At 27.0% G+C, this 16,547-nt stretch overlaps 1 protein-coding gene across 1 annotated transcript in view; it reads left to right on the top strand.

Moving 5' to 3' along the window:
* Nucleotides 1-945: 945 nt before the first annotated feature.
* Nucleotides 946-16,547, top strand: part of LOC142330122 (protogenin-like) — a 473,346-nt gene continuing 457,744 nt past the window's right edge. Inside the window, exon 1 of the mRNA XM_075375205.1 lies at nt 946-1,068. Within this exon, the coding sequence (XP_075231320.1) occupies nt 1,002-1,068 (67 nt within the window). The 5' untranslated portion in view covers nt 946-1,001. The remainder of the gene's footprint in view (nt 1,069-16,547) is intronic.

Genomic DNA, 16,547 nt, shown 5'->3' with positions numbered 1-16,547 from the left:
CTTTCAGATCACCTTTTGAAAAACTATTTTTCATCTAAATAATTTTATTTCTTAGATGAATCTGACTGAGGTAATTGATTTTTTTTTTTTTTTTTTTTTTTTTTTTTAATAAATATAATTTATATGTTTGTAAACTTCATTTATCTATTAATATTTTACCATATAAGAAGCAATAATACCTAAGTAAAAATATTGGACAGATTTTATTTTGCTTGCCTTGTTCATCACAGAACTAGTACCATTTGTATTATGTACAAATGATTTTATAATATATTTTATAGTCATCATTTTTATGTATAACGTTTTTTGAAAAATAAGTTTTGTTCATTGTAAATTATTTTGTTTTTAATTAATTTAAAAAATAAAATTGACTGATTATATAATAAACATTTTTGAGATAATACAACAATTTTAAATAATTTATTAAAAAAATGATTATTTCAATTATAGTTTTTTTTTAACATATTTTGGAAAACATTTTTTTTTACAGAAATGTGAAAGGTTACATTTTGCTAAATATATTTTGATATTTAAATAATTATAGGGAAATAAATATCTAGGGTAGTGTTGAATAATTACTATATAAATTTATTTTTTGCAACAAAAATGCTATCGCTATACAAATTAGAATTAGAACAATAAACTAAATATTTCCTTAGTTAATGCTCGAAAATTTAAAAATTCGTGTTTTAAAATGGCTATTTAAATGTTAAGCATTAAAATGTGTAAAAAAAGTTTAGATAGGTGATAACATGTTCAAGTAATATCAATGATTATGACATTGAAAATATTGTACAATACATTTAATTGTACTTGTTTGTTTTGGATGTAGTGGCCTAGTATAAAGGAGAAGGGGTGTGAATGGTCCATGGAGCAGTCGCAGATGGCTGTTACTCCTCTGCGCGTACAAGATGCGCAGTGATCAGTAATGGAGTGAGATTTTCTATGGCGTATTTCGACCAAGTTTTTCCGTGAAAATTGTTCCAAATGTGTGTGAATTTATGGCGGCGAGAGTGTTTCTGCTCAGCGTTTTGTTTACAGTAGGAATATTGACGTGTAGGAGCAGTGGTAAGTGATGAACAATGTCTATATTTTGTGTAAAATTGTTAAACATGATTTCGTAAATGTGCTCGTAATACATTTCATTCAATATGGCCGCATGATTTCTCTCATAGTTTCTTTCACTGGTTTTTAACGTGCCTATATAACATAGTCCTGTACCTTTCCGAACTAAATTAATGCTGAATATGAAACAGAACCCATTGTGGTTCGTATTTAACACTAAATAAACTAAAAATATTATTTTGCTTTAGCTGTCAGTTAAAAAACATGATACTATATGAGTGTATACACATTGTTGACAAGACGAAAACATAAAATTTTGTCAACAAAAACATGAATTAGATGACCTTTGATTATTGAAGTTAATGTCCCTGTACGTTAGTATTACATTGTCTTATGTTTAAGAGAATATTCAGAACTTTTAGTGTTCATTTTAATCGTGGTAAGTAAATATTCACTCTACGAATTTGTATAAATTAAATGTTTTTATACAACACATTAGCTGTCTTCTCGTAAACGACTTAGCATACATACAACCTTGTCGTCTAATCGTTCATTATATATATAAATTTTTGGTAGTCTTCGAAGTAGTTTTCATGGCAATTTAAACTGTGTCATTTTATTCTGTTCTATTATAGTAATAGTGCGTTTCATTTGACGGATTTTTGTTTCACATTAAATATAAATGAATTTCCACGTGAAATTTAGACTTTTGTATTGCTTTGTAATTTGTTTTTACAGTAGACATTGATTTTTATCGCAATAGAAATTCACAATTATATTTTTTTGTTCCAAGGCGGATAGGTTTTAAGCCTTTTTTTAGTTATTCATTTATTTACTTTCTGGTAATCGTATAATTTTAAATTTGTATAGGTTAAGATTTTCAAATCATTTGTCTCGTAATTGTGGTTTTCATTAATTTTCATTTGCTTTTTCAAATATAACATATTCAAAGTTATTAAAACCATTCATACTATAGTTAACATTTCAGTTAAGAAATTTTCTTTTGATTGTGTGTTTGTTTTGAAGAGTTACTTTCGTTTAATTATTGTGTAATTATTGATCAGGAAGTACTTTTTATAATATGGTGATCTTTTGTTAACAGTTGCTTATATTTACGTTTACCGAAGATTAACTTTAAATATATCCTGTTAGTAAGGGAATAAATAAGACTACATTTCTGAAAACAGAAATGAGAGTATAAAAATTTATTGATGTTTATGATGATTTATTATTGTTGGGGGTTAAATTATGGTTTGCTTGCAACTTTTGTACAGTGTTATGCCTCTAAATAAAGAGATTTATTTAAATAAATATCTTGCTATTTCATTTACGTCTCTTAGTTTCTTGATTTTATTTCTGATAGTTTTATTTGAATATTTGCAATTACTGTCTTGATTTATCTGTGAAATTTGTATACAATATCTTAAAACTGTATTTTATTATATATTTCTTAGTAATTAATAGCGTAAACAAGCATTAAAAGTTTTTAGTTATTATGTAATCAAAACATATATATATTTATTTAAATATAAATAGATTAAACCAGTTTTATTTAAAATCACCAGCTTTATTTATAGTAATTTCATTCATAAAAATGCATTTTTCTAAAACCAGAAAATTAATTGTATTTACCTATTTTCAAAATTTTAGCTTGATCTGTTGCTGTTAGTATATTATCAAGGAGTCACATTTATTTTTTATTTTTGTTGCTAATTTTAAAGTATGATTCAATGCTTTTTCTTTTTAAATGATGGTATATATAGCAAATTTGATAAAGTTAACAGTAAGTAATTATTACATAGATAGTATGAAGAATACCTAAATTAGGTCTAATTAATTACCTGTATTTTATGTTTGTGCTGTGTTCAAAATGTATGTACTAATTTAAGGAATAGCATACACACACAAACATTACTTATTAAATATATAATTTTGTGTGTGTGTGTGTGTGTGCACGTGGTTTAAAAATAAAATTATCATTTGTAAATCTTTTTTTATACATATTTTTTTAGAAATTTTCATTACATTTATTAAGAACAGTGATCAACAATTTTTTTTTAGTAATTATATACTTAGAAAATCGTTTATACTTAAGGGCAATATTGCCCTTATGTTTACACTTACCGTATAAGTACAACTATTATTGTTCTCTTTAGAAGCAAATAATAATCACATAAGTAATTGTTAATATCTTATCAACTGTATTTTAATTCTTCATTACAGTATTTTACTGAAATAATAATCACATGTTTCGTTATAAGATATTATGTTTCATTATACATATTTCTTTATTTGTTTCTGTAACAAGTATTTAATGCAGCTGTGTTATATTTTTGTACACTTGTTAATTCTTGTTTTGTGTTTATTACAATTTTTTTTTCTTCAAAGAAAGGTATTTAATTTTTATTGTTTTGTTTTTTATTTTGCCCATAAAAAAAGTGAATTAGTTAATATTTAATTTCTTTGATAAAATGGTTTATTAAAAGATTATTTACTTTTTTGTAAATTTTAAAGTAAACATTCCGTAATTTTTAAAAGAAAAACCAGGTTCTATAACTAAAGAATAAATTAGAATGGAGTAGGAGACTTGCATTATTTTGAATATTTAAAAAAAAATTATTCCATTTTAGAAACTGTAATCAGTTGTATTATTTATTTAAAAAAAAATATGAATAACTATGCTAAATGTGTGAATGTCAACTAAACAACGGCTTATAAAAATTAATAAATTAATATTAGTAAATTTTAAAATGTATAATAGATGCTTATTGATTTGTTCAGATTAATAATAACTTACTAAAATTAATTAATTTGCTATCACATTTTTTTGGTTATGTTTTAAACAAATAGTTTAATATGGCACTTAATGAAAATGTAAACAAATTAAAGAAGTTTTGGTCCTATTTGCGCACAGATCATTAGGAAATTAAAAATTACTTATTTGTCATAAAATATTAAATTGATTGTAAGAAAAAATACATTTTAGTGTCACTGGAATACTTTTAACTATATTTTTCCAAATGCTTCTTTATTCATCTATTTGCCGCAATATCTCTTCATTTGTCACTTTATCCACCCATCTGATTTTTAACATTCTCCTACAGCACCACTCTTCAAAAGCTTCTAATCTTTTCTTCTCAGATACTCCGATTGTCCAAGTTTCACTTCCATATAAAGCGACACTCCAAACATACACTTTTTTCTTTTCCTGACATTGTCTAAAATTTATTTAAAATGTCTAAAAAATTAATTTAAAAAAAAGACTAGAAAATCGAATCAACTTTTAAATTAATTTTTTATATTAATAGAAAGTGGACTTGTTTTCTGTGATCATTAACCATTAATTGCTAAGAACGCCTGTCTGTTAATATTCTAAAGAGAATCTGTTTTTTTTTATTATTTTAAGTTTAAATATATATCCTCTATGGTGGGAAGTGTAATCTCAAATCCAAAAGAAAAAATGTAAAAATACTTCATTAAATATAGCTTTGAATATTGATATTAAATGAGTTTTTCTCCTTAGGAAGTTATATTAATTGTTTATTTTTGTTGGAATTTTTTATACTCTTTTCCAAGGTAATTGATTGCATTTAAAACGTATGTAAATGTTCATATTAAAATCAGAAGTTGTTTTATTTCTGATTTTCTACAGATTGATGTATTTTTTTCTAATATTTTGAACAGTGAAAGTATTTCTTTTTGGTTTGTTTTGAGATGTATTGCTATATAGCACATGTGTTTTAAGACAATATCCATGTACCTTCTCTGGCTGTCAGACATACCTCAGAAAATTTAATGAAAATAACAATTTTTATTTTGTTAGTCATTAGACACTATGATTTAAACATTTTAAAAGTGTATTGCAGTCAATTTTTAAAAACTTTTAAATTTAGCAACAAAAAAAAAATATTGTGCACAAATCTAAGCTCATGGAAGTAGGAATGTATTAACAAGCCCCCAGCCGTTTTAGCTTAGTTTCATGTTCATATTTATTTGGATATGAACCTCTCTCTCTTTTTCTGTTTAGCCTCTGTTACCACTGTAAGGTATTCCTTAAGAGGATGATATGTGTGAATGTAAATGAAGTGTAGTCTTGTATAGTCTTAGGCCAACTATTCCTGAGGTGTGTGGTTAATTGAAACCCAACCACCAAAGAACACCGGTATCCACGATCTATTATGCTTTTAAGTTTGGATTTGAACCAAGGTCATTGCAAATTAAACATGATTGTGTGCTAGGTTAATGCACGTTTTCTTTTGCGATTTGGATATAATTTCCATGAAGTATTGTTGATAATTGCTGTATAAATAAATGTTTTATTATTTTCCTCAGTTGTTTACATTCTGTCATATCATGATAAAAATTTAATTTGATGTTTAGAATTTGTGGTTGTAGAAGATGATGCGATTGAAATGTAGAATTTCTGAAAGCTATTATTTATTTTTAAATTCAGATGAATGCTGAAGGTAAAATATTTTTTTTTAATAAATATTTTATATATATGCATGCATGTAAATAAGTATGAAATTAATATATAAACATAATTTTTATTGATTTTTGATATATACATAATTAATATATATTTATAATAATTTATATAAATTTATTTATTTATTGTTGTTTTTTGAAGTATTATTTTTTTATCATTTTCAGAAATGAATGACTTTTAACAATTATTTATTTTTTTAATGATTTAGGAATATTGTTTGTGTTTCAGTACTTTAAGTTTGTTAAATTATGTGATGTCTTTTTTTACTGCTTTTAAGTAACGGTTGGAGAATAGTTTATTATAATTTAGTTAGTTTCTTATTTAACTTTAAATTGAAAGTGGATTTGTTTAAAATTAATTTTATTTAATTAGCCCAGTAAGCATATTTCTTTCTTAATTAAGTTTTAATTATATTTTCCTTTTTTTCAGCGATGCAGGATTAGAAATCTTAAGTAGTTTCTTGTAAAATATGTCTTTTCTTTGTCATCAGCAATTTTATTAGAATCAAAAGAATTTGTTTTCATTCAAAATTTTGGTTTTCATTTTAAATTAAGTTAACTCACTAATGAAAAACTTCTGTAAAAGCTGTATAAGGTAACTTATAATTATAATATAAGATACTAATTATATATAGAAATAAAGAAATAAACTGCATTTTCTTTTAATCTTTCTTTAAAGTTTTTATTATTATATTTTAACCATTGAACATTTTGTTTAGTGCTTTTTTGGATATTGAATTAAGTTCTATTTTAAATTTAATTCCATAAAAATGTTTCTCTTTTTATTAAATTCTTATTTTTAATTTCCCAGCTTTTATAATATGAAATAGAGTGAAAGTATTTCTGTAAATTAAATTAAAATATGATACCACCTCAGATTATTGTATTTCTTCTGTTTTGAAATTCCCAGAGTATGGAAATCTAATTATGAAATTTTTATAAGCTTATCATTATACAATTTGTCACAAAATTGTACATGTTTGCGTTTGTATTTGATTTTTTTTCTCAGAAGTCGAGTAACAAAAAATTTATTAAATCTTTATGGGATGTATTCGATTAAATTTAAAAAAAAAAATTTGTGGAAATAAGTAAGGTTGCTATATTTCAAGTTAATTTTTTTTAGAATTTAGTTTAATTTTATTTTTTTAAATTTGTATTTTTAAAAAGTAAGGTTTGAATTTATGTAAATTTTAATTGTACATTTTTAAAGAATATATCAGAAATAATAATTGATTTTTTAAAAATTAAAGATCCTCTTATTCTAGAATATTTTTCTGTAAAAAGAAAATTGGTTTTGCCCACTTCAACCTCTATCAGGTTGACATATAAAAAATTATTTTTCTTTTAATGGAGTATTTTTGGGTGGGAAACCTTTTTTTTCCTCCACATCAATTTAAAATTGTTTAAAATGATCTTTTATTAGGACGGGAAAATTAAAAAAAAGTTACCATAATGTTCAAGGTAATGAAACACTTCCATCATTAGAAAATATAAATTTTTCCAACATTTTATAATGTTTTAATCTAGTGACTTCAATAATTTATATCGGTTTATATAAATTAGTTGGCATTAGAGTAAAAATTAGTTTTGTAATTTAACTTAGCTAATTAACTTGAGCGGTAAATACCAAATTTTGTGAAAAGAGGTTTGAATTTATACTAATTTCACCAACTTCTTAAATAAATGATTATAAAATATTTTTATTTTTATCAGACAGGCTTGTATTAGTCAGCAAAAGGAATCAAATCTTAATTAATCAAATCAAATTTTATTACAGGTTTATAAAATTATAAGTTAGCTTTCCTATTCTAGTGGGTGCTGGAATTTTCTTGAACATCATTAGTCCAAGGTGTAATGATTTCTAAAAATTTCCAGAAGGTTCTACTGACACAGTGGTCTATTCATTTCCATGGCCTTCTAGAAGGTTCTACAGAGTTCTATTCTATTCGAGTAAACGTTGATTTGTAATCAGGACTGCCACCAATCAGTCTATCAAAAACCCTAAAAACTGTGAATTTGATGCTAATATTGGTAGTTGTTGATTATTTTTACTTCCCCCATTCTTTGAGCAGATATTAGTATTTTATCACCCTCAGCTTAGCGACCCTATCTCCCCCATCCGTAGGGGTGCTACAGGTGTCTTATCCCCACAGTATTATTTTCCACATAGTAAGTATTATGTGTATGAAGTTTGGTTGAAATTACTCAAGGCATTCCAGAGTTATGCTGAAAAACACACACACCACTGACTCACTCGCTCACTCACACTCATCAGTTTTTATGAAGATTTTAAGAAAGATTGTTAGGTTAATAATACTTTTTTGCTTTATAACTGGGGAAAGATTTTGCATCTGTTGAGATGTTCAGCAGTGGTCTTTGTTAAAAGCTGTTAATTTTAATTAAATTAAATATAATTAAAAATAAATTATTAAATTATCCGTAATAGAAAAGAAATCCACATATTGTTGTTTGAGTTTTTTTTTTATGCATATGTGTCAAACTGGTACACAATTTATAAACTATCCATTATTAAATGAAAATACTTTGTCTATTTGACAAGTAGTATGTATTATTATCCATTATGCATAAAAATTAAGTTTACTTTTAATGCTCTCATACATAAAATAATGTTAGGTTAGGTCAGTCTGAATTATCTTAGTTTTTAATCACTATAGTTTTTTGCTTATTAAAATGAAGAGTCATGTAATGCCTTCAAAGAATGGATGCTGTCAATCATGAGCTCGATAATTTTAATCTGTTTGAGTTAGAATATTTTAATCCTTTAATAATGTTATTAGAAGTCATTCATTCACTGCCGCATTACCAAATTGTTTGGATGGCTTTGAAAAAAAAATGCAAACAGTTTTTTCTGCTTATCATAATCTGAAATCCAACGTAACCTTAAATTATCAATAAAATATTTATAGTTTACTAATTTATTATAATTAATTAATATTTAATTGTATTAATTTCTACAAAATTAATCAACAATATTAAAATAAATTAGTTGTAAAAGATGAAGTTATTTTTGAGTTATTTTATTGTTTTGATGCTATTCTAAGTTACTTTCTATTCTGTGATAATATTTTAACCCCAACATACTTAATACAACTTAGATTGTTTGTTTATTGTCTTCAGTTTTATTGTATTTACATCCCTCTACTTTCAAATTAACTGAACTTGGCCCAGTTTCCTAATTGTTTCTGCAAGGTCGCCGTAGATTTATTTCCTTTCTTTTTTTCATTTTTACGCCCTTTTACTTTATTCTCTATTAACTCTGTTAATTTTAATTAAATTAAAAATTCAATTTCATATTAATTTTTAGCGGATTAAGTAGATCCGTAATATCAGATCACTTGAAGCGATAGATAGATGCAAATGGTTATATTTGATTCTGTATTTTCATATTTTTGAGAACACAAGGATGGCAGATAAGATATGTTTTGATAGAACTTATATTTTGATGTATTTTTAAAATAGATTCAAAAGTATTAATCCTTAATTATGAATCATTAATCCTTAATAATGAATCATTAATCCTTAATAATGAACCATTAATCCTTAATAATGAACATAATGAAACTTAATTGTAAACATTAAATTATTGTTTAAAACATTAAAACACTTAATTTTTTGTTTACATTAAAAAATTTTGCTGTTGCAATATTCAAAGATTTTTTTTACGGCAAAATACCCTTACAATTTGAAGCTGTGAATTAAATTTGTATAAATCTATAGCAAATAAGAAAGTAGTAGTAGTACACTTGTTACAATGTTATGTGTAAGCCATGAATCTGACATAATAACATTTACTTTAGGTAAATAATTTTAATTTAATAATAATTTAATTTTTTTCCCTGGTTAATAATATTTTATTTACTGTTTAATGATGAAGTTAATAACTTCCTATTTATTGATAGGCTTTTTCAATCGTATAAGCAACCTAAAACTAGATTATTTTTCTATTTTATCTATTATAATTACAATTTTTTTTTTGTTTATATAGTTGCATATTGTACTTGGATTAATCGATTAAATTTACTATTAATTGTTGTTCTATGCTATTTAATCTCAATTTTGAAAGATTTAACCTCGGGTACTTTTGTGTAACGATCGACAAACCTTGTATTTTTCTAACAAAGAATTTGGCACTGCTTTTTATTTTTCTGATTTATCAAAAACCTCATTTTGATCTATATCGATTACTTTTTTAATTTTTAGTATTTTTGTATAATATCGCATTACATAATCCTCTGTTCTTTACAATTCTGCTTTTAATATCAGTTATATCGTTCGGTTGCTATAAAAGCGCTTCACTTTGTTACAGGTGTTTCTCAAATTTTCTTTCTTTAGTTGATATAGCAAATTTTTTTCCTACTTGGATGAATGTTTTCTGACAGCATAGATTTCTGATGTCAAATACCGGTCTGTATAGTATTAACATTTTTTGAAATTAAATTTTTATTTATTTAACGTGGATTTTATACGGGTATTTATTTCCTTTTAATAATTACAGATTTACCATGAAATTAATGTGTTCATTTACGATCTATGAATTTTGTAGCGCATGAAAGATGTCAAACGTGATCTATATTTATACCCAGGACTTTTCTGATGAAATGCAGGAACTTGATTCACGAAAAAGAGGTGTTATACCATTTACTAGTTTGAATTTTGTATGAGAATATTTCTCTTGGTGTCTTTGATTATTGTTATTTTTAATCTTGTACGTTTTACAGAATTAATTATGATTCAGAAAGTATTGTTTTTCATGGAAATAAGTAATGTATCTTATGACGGCGTTTAATATTCATTAGAAATGAACAAGTATTATATCTGTCGATGAGCTCTCTGTTTCCTAGTTACTTCTGGTTGTTTTTTGGTTTAACAAAAATAGTTATACATGTACATGTAGGAAGTAAACGTTTAATATTTATTACGGTTAGATAAACATTTTTGTTATTTTATCATAAATTAGAATATTATGTAAAATAAACTAATGTAGTTCAGCAAAAACATTTGAAAGTGAAACTAAAAACGATTAATTGCTATTACTATATATAAATTAACAGGCTGTTTTAATATATTTTTTTTTATTATTTATACTGTGATTCTGATTTTACAGCATATCAAGTATCTTTTATTAAGCAGAAGGTAATTTGATAGATAAATTGTGAATACAATTAAATTTTGTTTCTCAGAATTTTCAGTTGTGTGATACAAGATTGTTTCACAGGTAAATTATTTATTTGCAAAGTTTAATTTTACTGTTTATTTTAATTATAACTTAATGACGCAACTGTTTTTTTAAATATTTATTTTTTTTAAAGTTCTTGTGATAAGTGGGTTTAATATTTTTGTTACTCTTAATTTTTAAATGTGTTCTTTGATATAAATTTATTTGATCGGTTCGATGTTTTTTTGCATTTTTTTCTATTTTCAATGTCTCTTCCTTTTTAAAAATGGTTTTTAATCTTGTAACTAAATAACTACGCTCATAAATTCTTCATCTTCTACGATCTTATTTTATATATTTTATTTTTGTCTTCTTTACAGGTATTTTCTACCTTATTCCTTTTAAAACCAAATTAAATAACCTTAAGGACTTTTTTATAACATATAGTACTTATGGTTATGAAATACTTTATCATACACAGCGTGGAAATAAAATATTTAATAGCATGTTGCCGTGTCATTTCAAGCCATTTTATATTAATACATTTTATATTCAGTTCCCTTCCAAAGTCCCAATATATTGTTGTAATGATGATAACTGTAATTCAAAGCTTTCTAAATTTTGTACTTTTAAAATTGAGTGTTTCTGTAAAACTATTACTTTTTTTATTATTGTAAATAATTAAATAAAGCTATGAAATAGAAAATTGAGATTTTTATTATTGTTTTATAGTAACAGGTTTTAATTTTGTTTTCTGTTGATCTATTGGAAGATTAAGAAAGATAATAGTAATATTTACAATGCTGACCTCTGTGGTCAGTTCATTAGATACAAGGTTTTAGGTTCAGATCCAGTCAGACATTGAATTTTACACTTGTAGAAATTATTTCTCATTTGCATTATAAAACGACTAATTTATTTGTTACTTTCTATTTATTTCATTTATTTATTTATTCAAAAGAATACTATTATTCTTATATATATATATATATATATATATATATATATATATATATATAGTTCTTTTAAAAATGTGTTTATGTAACTAATAGACGTTAAAAATTAAGCTAATATTTAATTTTATTTAATGTCGGTGGTGTTAAAGTCTTAATCGTTTATGTCGAGTAATCTTTTGGTTATTAAGCACGAATTCAGATCAAATCTTTTTTATGCGCTTTTCTCTTGTTGTTTTTCTTGTGTATGTTCTTTAACCTGACGCATATTAGTTTGACCGTTGTCTAAAATAATATGCGAGCATTCATTAGGTTTACTAGGTGAAGCGACTGTTGAAGCGGTTTCCATTATCTTTTTCAGCGAATCAAATGTACGATTACGAATCGACATGCTACGCTCGACAGATCTCTTACAATATTCAACCGAATTACATCTTCATTCTTTTTGTTCGCCTCGGAGACCGGCCGTAATATTCATCATCATTACTCTCAGAGAAGGCAGTACTCCTTTTCTACATCGGTTGATTTAGATGTATCGAACCTGTAAGAACAATTGAGCTGTATACTGTTAAGTAAGCAAAAAATCGACGCATCCTTTCGTTGCTTCTTTCTGTTGTATGTATTTATTTATATGCGAGGGTGTTCGGAAATTTCTAGGTTTAATGAAGAAAACGAGATTTAAAAAATCGTTTTTCTATTTTCAACGTAAGTCTTCTTGCGATTCGATACGTTTAAAATTTTCTTCCAACTTATTAATAACATCAGTATAATGGCCTACTCTGCAAACAGGCGATCGTCGCGGCTTTGACCTAATCATTTGAAATGATCCTTCGACCGGGAGCCATTTCTTCGGGTTTAGTAAGAAGAAGTATTTGCTGTAAGCGAAATACGGCGCTTGTAAAAGCGCTTAGAAGTCGTGGAGTTTTGCAGTAAAAACCGAGACGTGTGTGCAGGTGCATTATCTTGGTGTGTGCTCAAGTATTAAAAAAAAGCAGGACTATTACGGGGAAGAATATGAACCGACTGAAGGGTACTGTTCAGGATAAACGACCGCCAAAAAGAAAGCGCTTTCTTTTCCTTCAATCGGTTCATTAGTGCAACGTAATTCTTGCCCGTAATAGTCATGCTTTTTTGTAGTACTGGAGCACACACCACGCTAATCCAAAAAAAAAAAAACGTAGCCGTAGTTTTTGATGCTGATGAAACCGTTTTCGCTTTCTTTGGCTCAGTTTCACCCGCTCCCCGCTTACTGTTTGGACTGCCGTTTGTGTTTCTGGGGTGCAATGGTGAATCGTAATTATAAAACACCGGAGAAAGTCAGCGGATTCGCGTTTAAATAAATGTAAACACCCTCGAGACGTGTTCATACGAATGCGTTTTTGGTACACTGTTAAACCCGCTCCCGACAAGCAAAGCTTTTCCTATCCAAAAAATCGAGTAAAATGCAGTAGACATAACCCATCGAGATGTTCACGATGTCAGTAAATTGGTACGCGATCATTTAATACGGAATTGTAGTTTTTTGTAACGATTTATTTAATCGTAGCGGATTTTGGACGTCCCGAACGTTGGTCATATTGTATAGATGGATCAAGTTTAAATTTAGCAGCCCGCTTTTTTACAGTCGAAAACGAGGGGAAGAATCCTTTAAAGCGGATCTTTTTGTACGTCCGTCGGGTTTTAACCTTTTAAAATAAAGGATTTTATTGTTGCGTTACACAGGCGACACGAAGAGGCGACCAAGTACACGCTTATGAAACGTCGCAATACGCCATCTAAAGGATATACTTGACAATTATCAAAGTCATTTGATCGTACTTGCGAAAGGCAGAGAACTTTTCGAATGACTCTTGTAATTCACAAATAACTAGAACCAAAGAGTAATTTAACTTCCACGGCTAGTACTTAAATTCTGTTGCTTCCCTTCACTTTTTTTTTATCGATGTTTACGTGCAGTATCCGGAATGAGTAGCTGAATTTTATTATAATTAGTTTACATAGTTATTAAATGAATATAAAACTCTTTTAAAAAGTAAGAGTAATTGCAAATTAAGCATTCGAGACACCGGACGTCGTGTATTTATTAATGGCCTTTATTAGCTGTAAATTAAAAAAATTATAGTTTACGATACAGTATTATTAAAATTTACTCGGTTGTATTCTTTTCCGAGTAATAAATTTAAAAGGAATAAACTTTTTCGGTTACTGTATTTTAATTTGTATTATTATTACCTCTTAATATTTGTTATTAAAAAATGAATTACACTCTCTGTCGTATAATAAACAGCTTTCTTTTTATATACCATTTACGTATTGTTGATTAATTTTCATTTCAGTCGACCAGAATTAATATATTCTTATGTAATAATGGAACTGATCTGTTCTGATGTAAAATACTACCGCATTTAAGAGAGTTTTAATTCGGAAAATATATCGCGTAATATTTGTTTTAGATGTAACGTGTCGTTTGTCTTACGTTATAAATTTACTCTTAGTATCGTTAATTTGTTATTAATACTTATCATTTCAGTTTAATTGTCGTTTTATAGTATTTTTGCTTTATTAAAGCACGCGTAAAGATACTGAAATTTATCTTCATTTACCTTATCTTTTTACCCGACCACGCGTATAGGAGAATTGTTGATGTGTTTAACTGTTACGTATATTTGTTTGTTTGTTTCCTTCTGCACCGTCACAGATCCGATCGATTACAACCGACATTTGGATAGTAACAAGTCTTTGTTCTGGAAATAACGTACGCTATCTTAGATGGTCTTAATCAAAAAGGGGATGGGCGCTACACTGGGTGACAAAATTAAAAAAATACCCTATTTTCACATTTTAACAACTTTATTCTACGAAACCATAAAAAATAAAACTTTTGGTCTATTATAATTTTTTCGAAAAATCTATTTTCTCTTCGATATAAGCGAAAAATGGATTTGGCATAAGGAAACAGGAAAGCATCGCGCCTAGCGCCGGCCTGCGTGCTGTATGTTGTCGAAATTCGTTTCTAAAAACAAAAAAACTTTTTTTTTTACAATAAGTCTACGATGTGAAATTTAATATTAATTCCACATTTTCTCTTGTAGTCCTGATGCGAGAAATATGCAAGTAGTTAGGTGGATTTCCCCCGATCGACATATTACACTTTCTTTCTGAACATCATGGTTTTTTTCGAGATAGGACGGCCAAATTTGGTTCGTTTAATTCAGGCTTGTGTCCGGAGTATAGGGCCATCGACATGTGCGCCAAGTCTGCCTCAGATACGAAGTTTAACGTACCAAATTAGCTAGAGAGCTTGCGAGGATGTATTCTGGTTTTCATATGCAAGTTAATCGGACGATCTCCGTTAAAGCCCATCAGTGCTAGGAACGGTGAGGGTGGTGTGCCGAACGGGATCGTCACAGGTGAGTGTCTTTTCCTTCGCGGAGAGGGGGGGGGGAGTGTCATGATGTATCCTGTATAAATGCGTGTAAGAAAAGAAAGAAAAATTAAACTATTTTTTGTTCGTTTTTCAAAATTATTTTAGGTAGATGTGTACAATTAGTAGTCTTTTTTTTGTATAATTATTTTATTTGTTGCTGTTATGAAGAAAACCATGTTATTATGCCATCAGCATTTTTAATTATGAAAAGTAATTACGATTAAACTACCTTTTTCTTCCAATACAGTCATACGCAAGATAATATTTATAAAAATCTGCATATAAATTGGTCCATACTGCCATTGATTTTTTTGATTAATCAATATCATTTCTTCCAAACCTCTAATCTGTTTGAAATTTTTTCTTTCTATATAAATACTTTTATTTATTACTTTTTTATTGGTCTTTGTGATGTTAAGTGAATAAATTGTAATTTCTGCTTAATAAATATTATTTTGTGTCGCTTGTTTTCTTATCATGTCATCTGATCGAGTACAATTTTTTTAATGTTGGCGAAATACCTCCAGTTGATTGTTTGTTGAACGACTTATCGTTTAGAAAATTAAAATTACGAACTATTTTTTTTTTAATCTGAAAAATTGTTTTATTGTGAGGATGGTAAAATTACATTAATGGATCCATTTTATAAATTATTTATTTCTAATTAAGTTAGTGCATTAATATATACAAATTTTATTTAGCGGACAATTTGTAGATATTTGTTCGCCGGCATCGTTAATTTATTCGATTGTTAAAAAGCAATTATAGTGTGAAATAATTTTAAAATATTTTTGTCGTAAACTTCATGAAAATTGGAATAGAAAAACTTGACGTAAGAAAAAAACATATTCCCACGTTCCAGAGAGACATGACTCATGTTTGGTAGTTAATATCTACACGAGACGTTTCTCTTTATTTTTATCAAAAAGCTAGTTTTTTCGTATTGGTTTGATTCTTATTTTTTAATGAGTATAATTTTTTATAGACGCGCGCGCACGAACACACACAAAAATATTAATATTTAACTAAAGTGTGAAATGTAGAATTAAAACGGTTCTCAATACAAGTAGTCAATGCTTATTTTATGAGTCTTGTTTTAGACGTCGTTGCCAAATTAACGTTGCTTTTGTTATATTTGTCATTACGTCATTGTGTTACTATTTGTTTTTAATTTGCTGCAGTGTTTAAAAGTGTTCAAAACGTCGAGTTTTAAAGAAAAGTTAGTCTCCATTGCTCAGCCTTTATTTATTTATTTAGAATAATTTTTTTTTTGTATTTGTGAGATATTATATACTTATTACTTTTCCAGGGTGTTATATTTACCGGTACCAATTATTTTACTTTCCTGGCCAGTATTGCTAGAATAGCTAGATTAAAGAAGGAAAGTAACGGTGGTCGTGTCAAAAACGGGGGGTATTGGGTTTTTTGAAAATTTGTA

This window comes from Lycorma delicatula, chromosome 9 (genome assembly GCF_047948215.1).
Source record: "Lycorma delicatula isolate Av1 chromosome 9, ASM4794821v1, whole genome shotgun sequence".
In the NCBI taxonomy this organism is placed as follows: Eukaryota; Metazoa; Arthropoda; class Insecta; order Hemiptera; family Fulgoridae; genus Lycorma; species Lycorma delicatula.
Note: the sequence above shows the minus strand (reverse complement) of the source record. Positions and strands in the feature narration are given on the sequence as shown.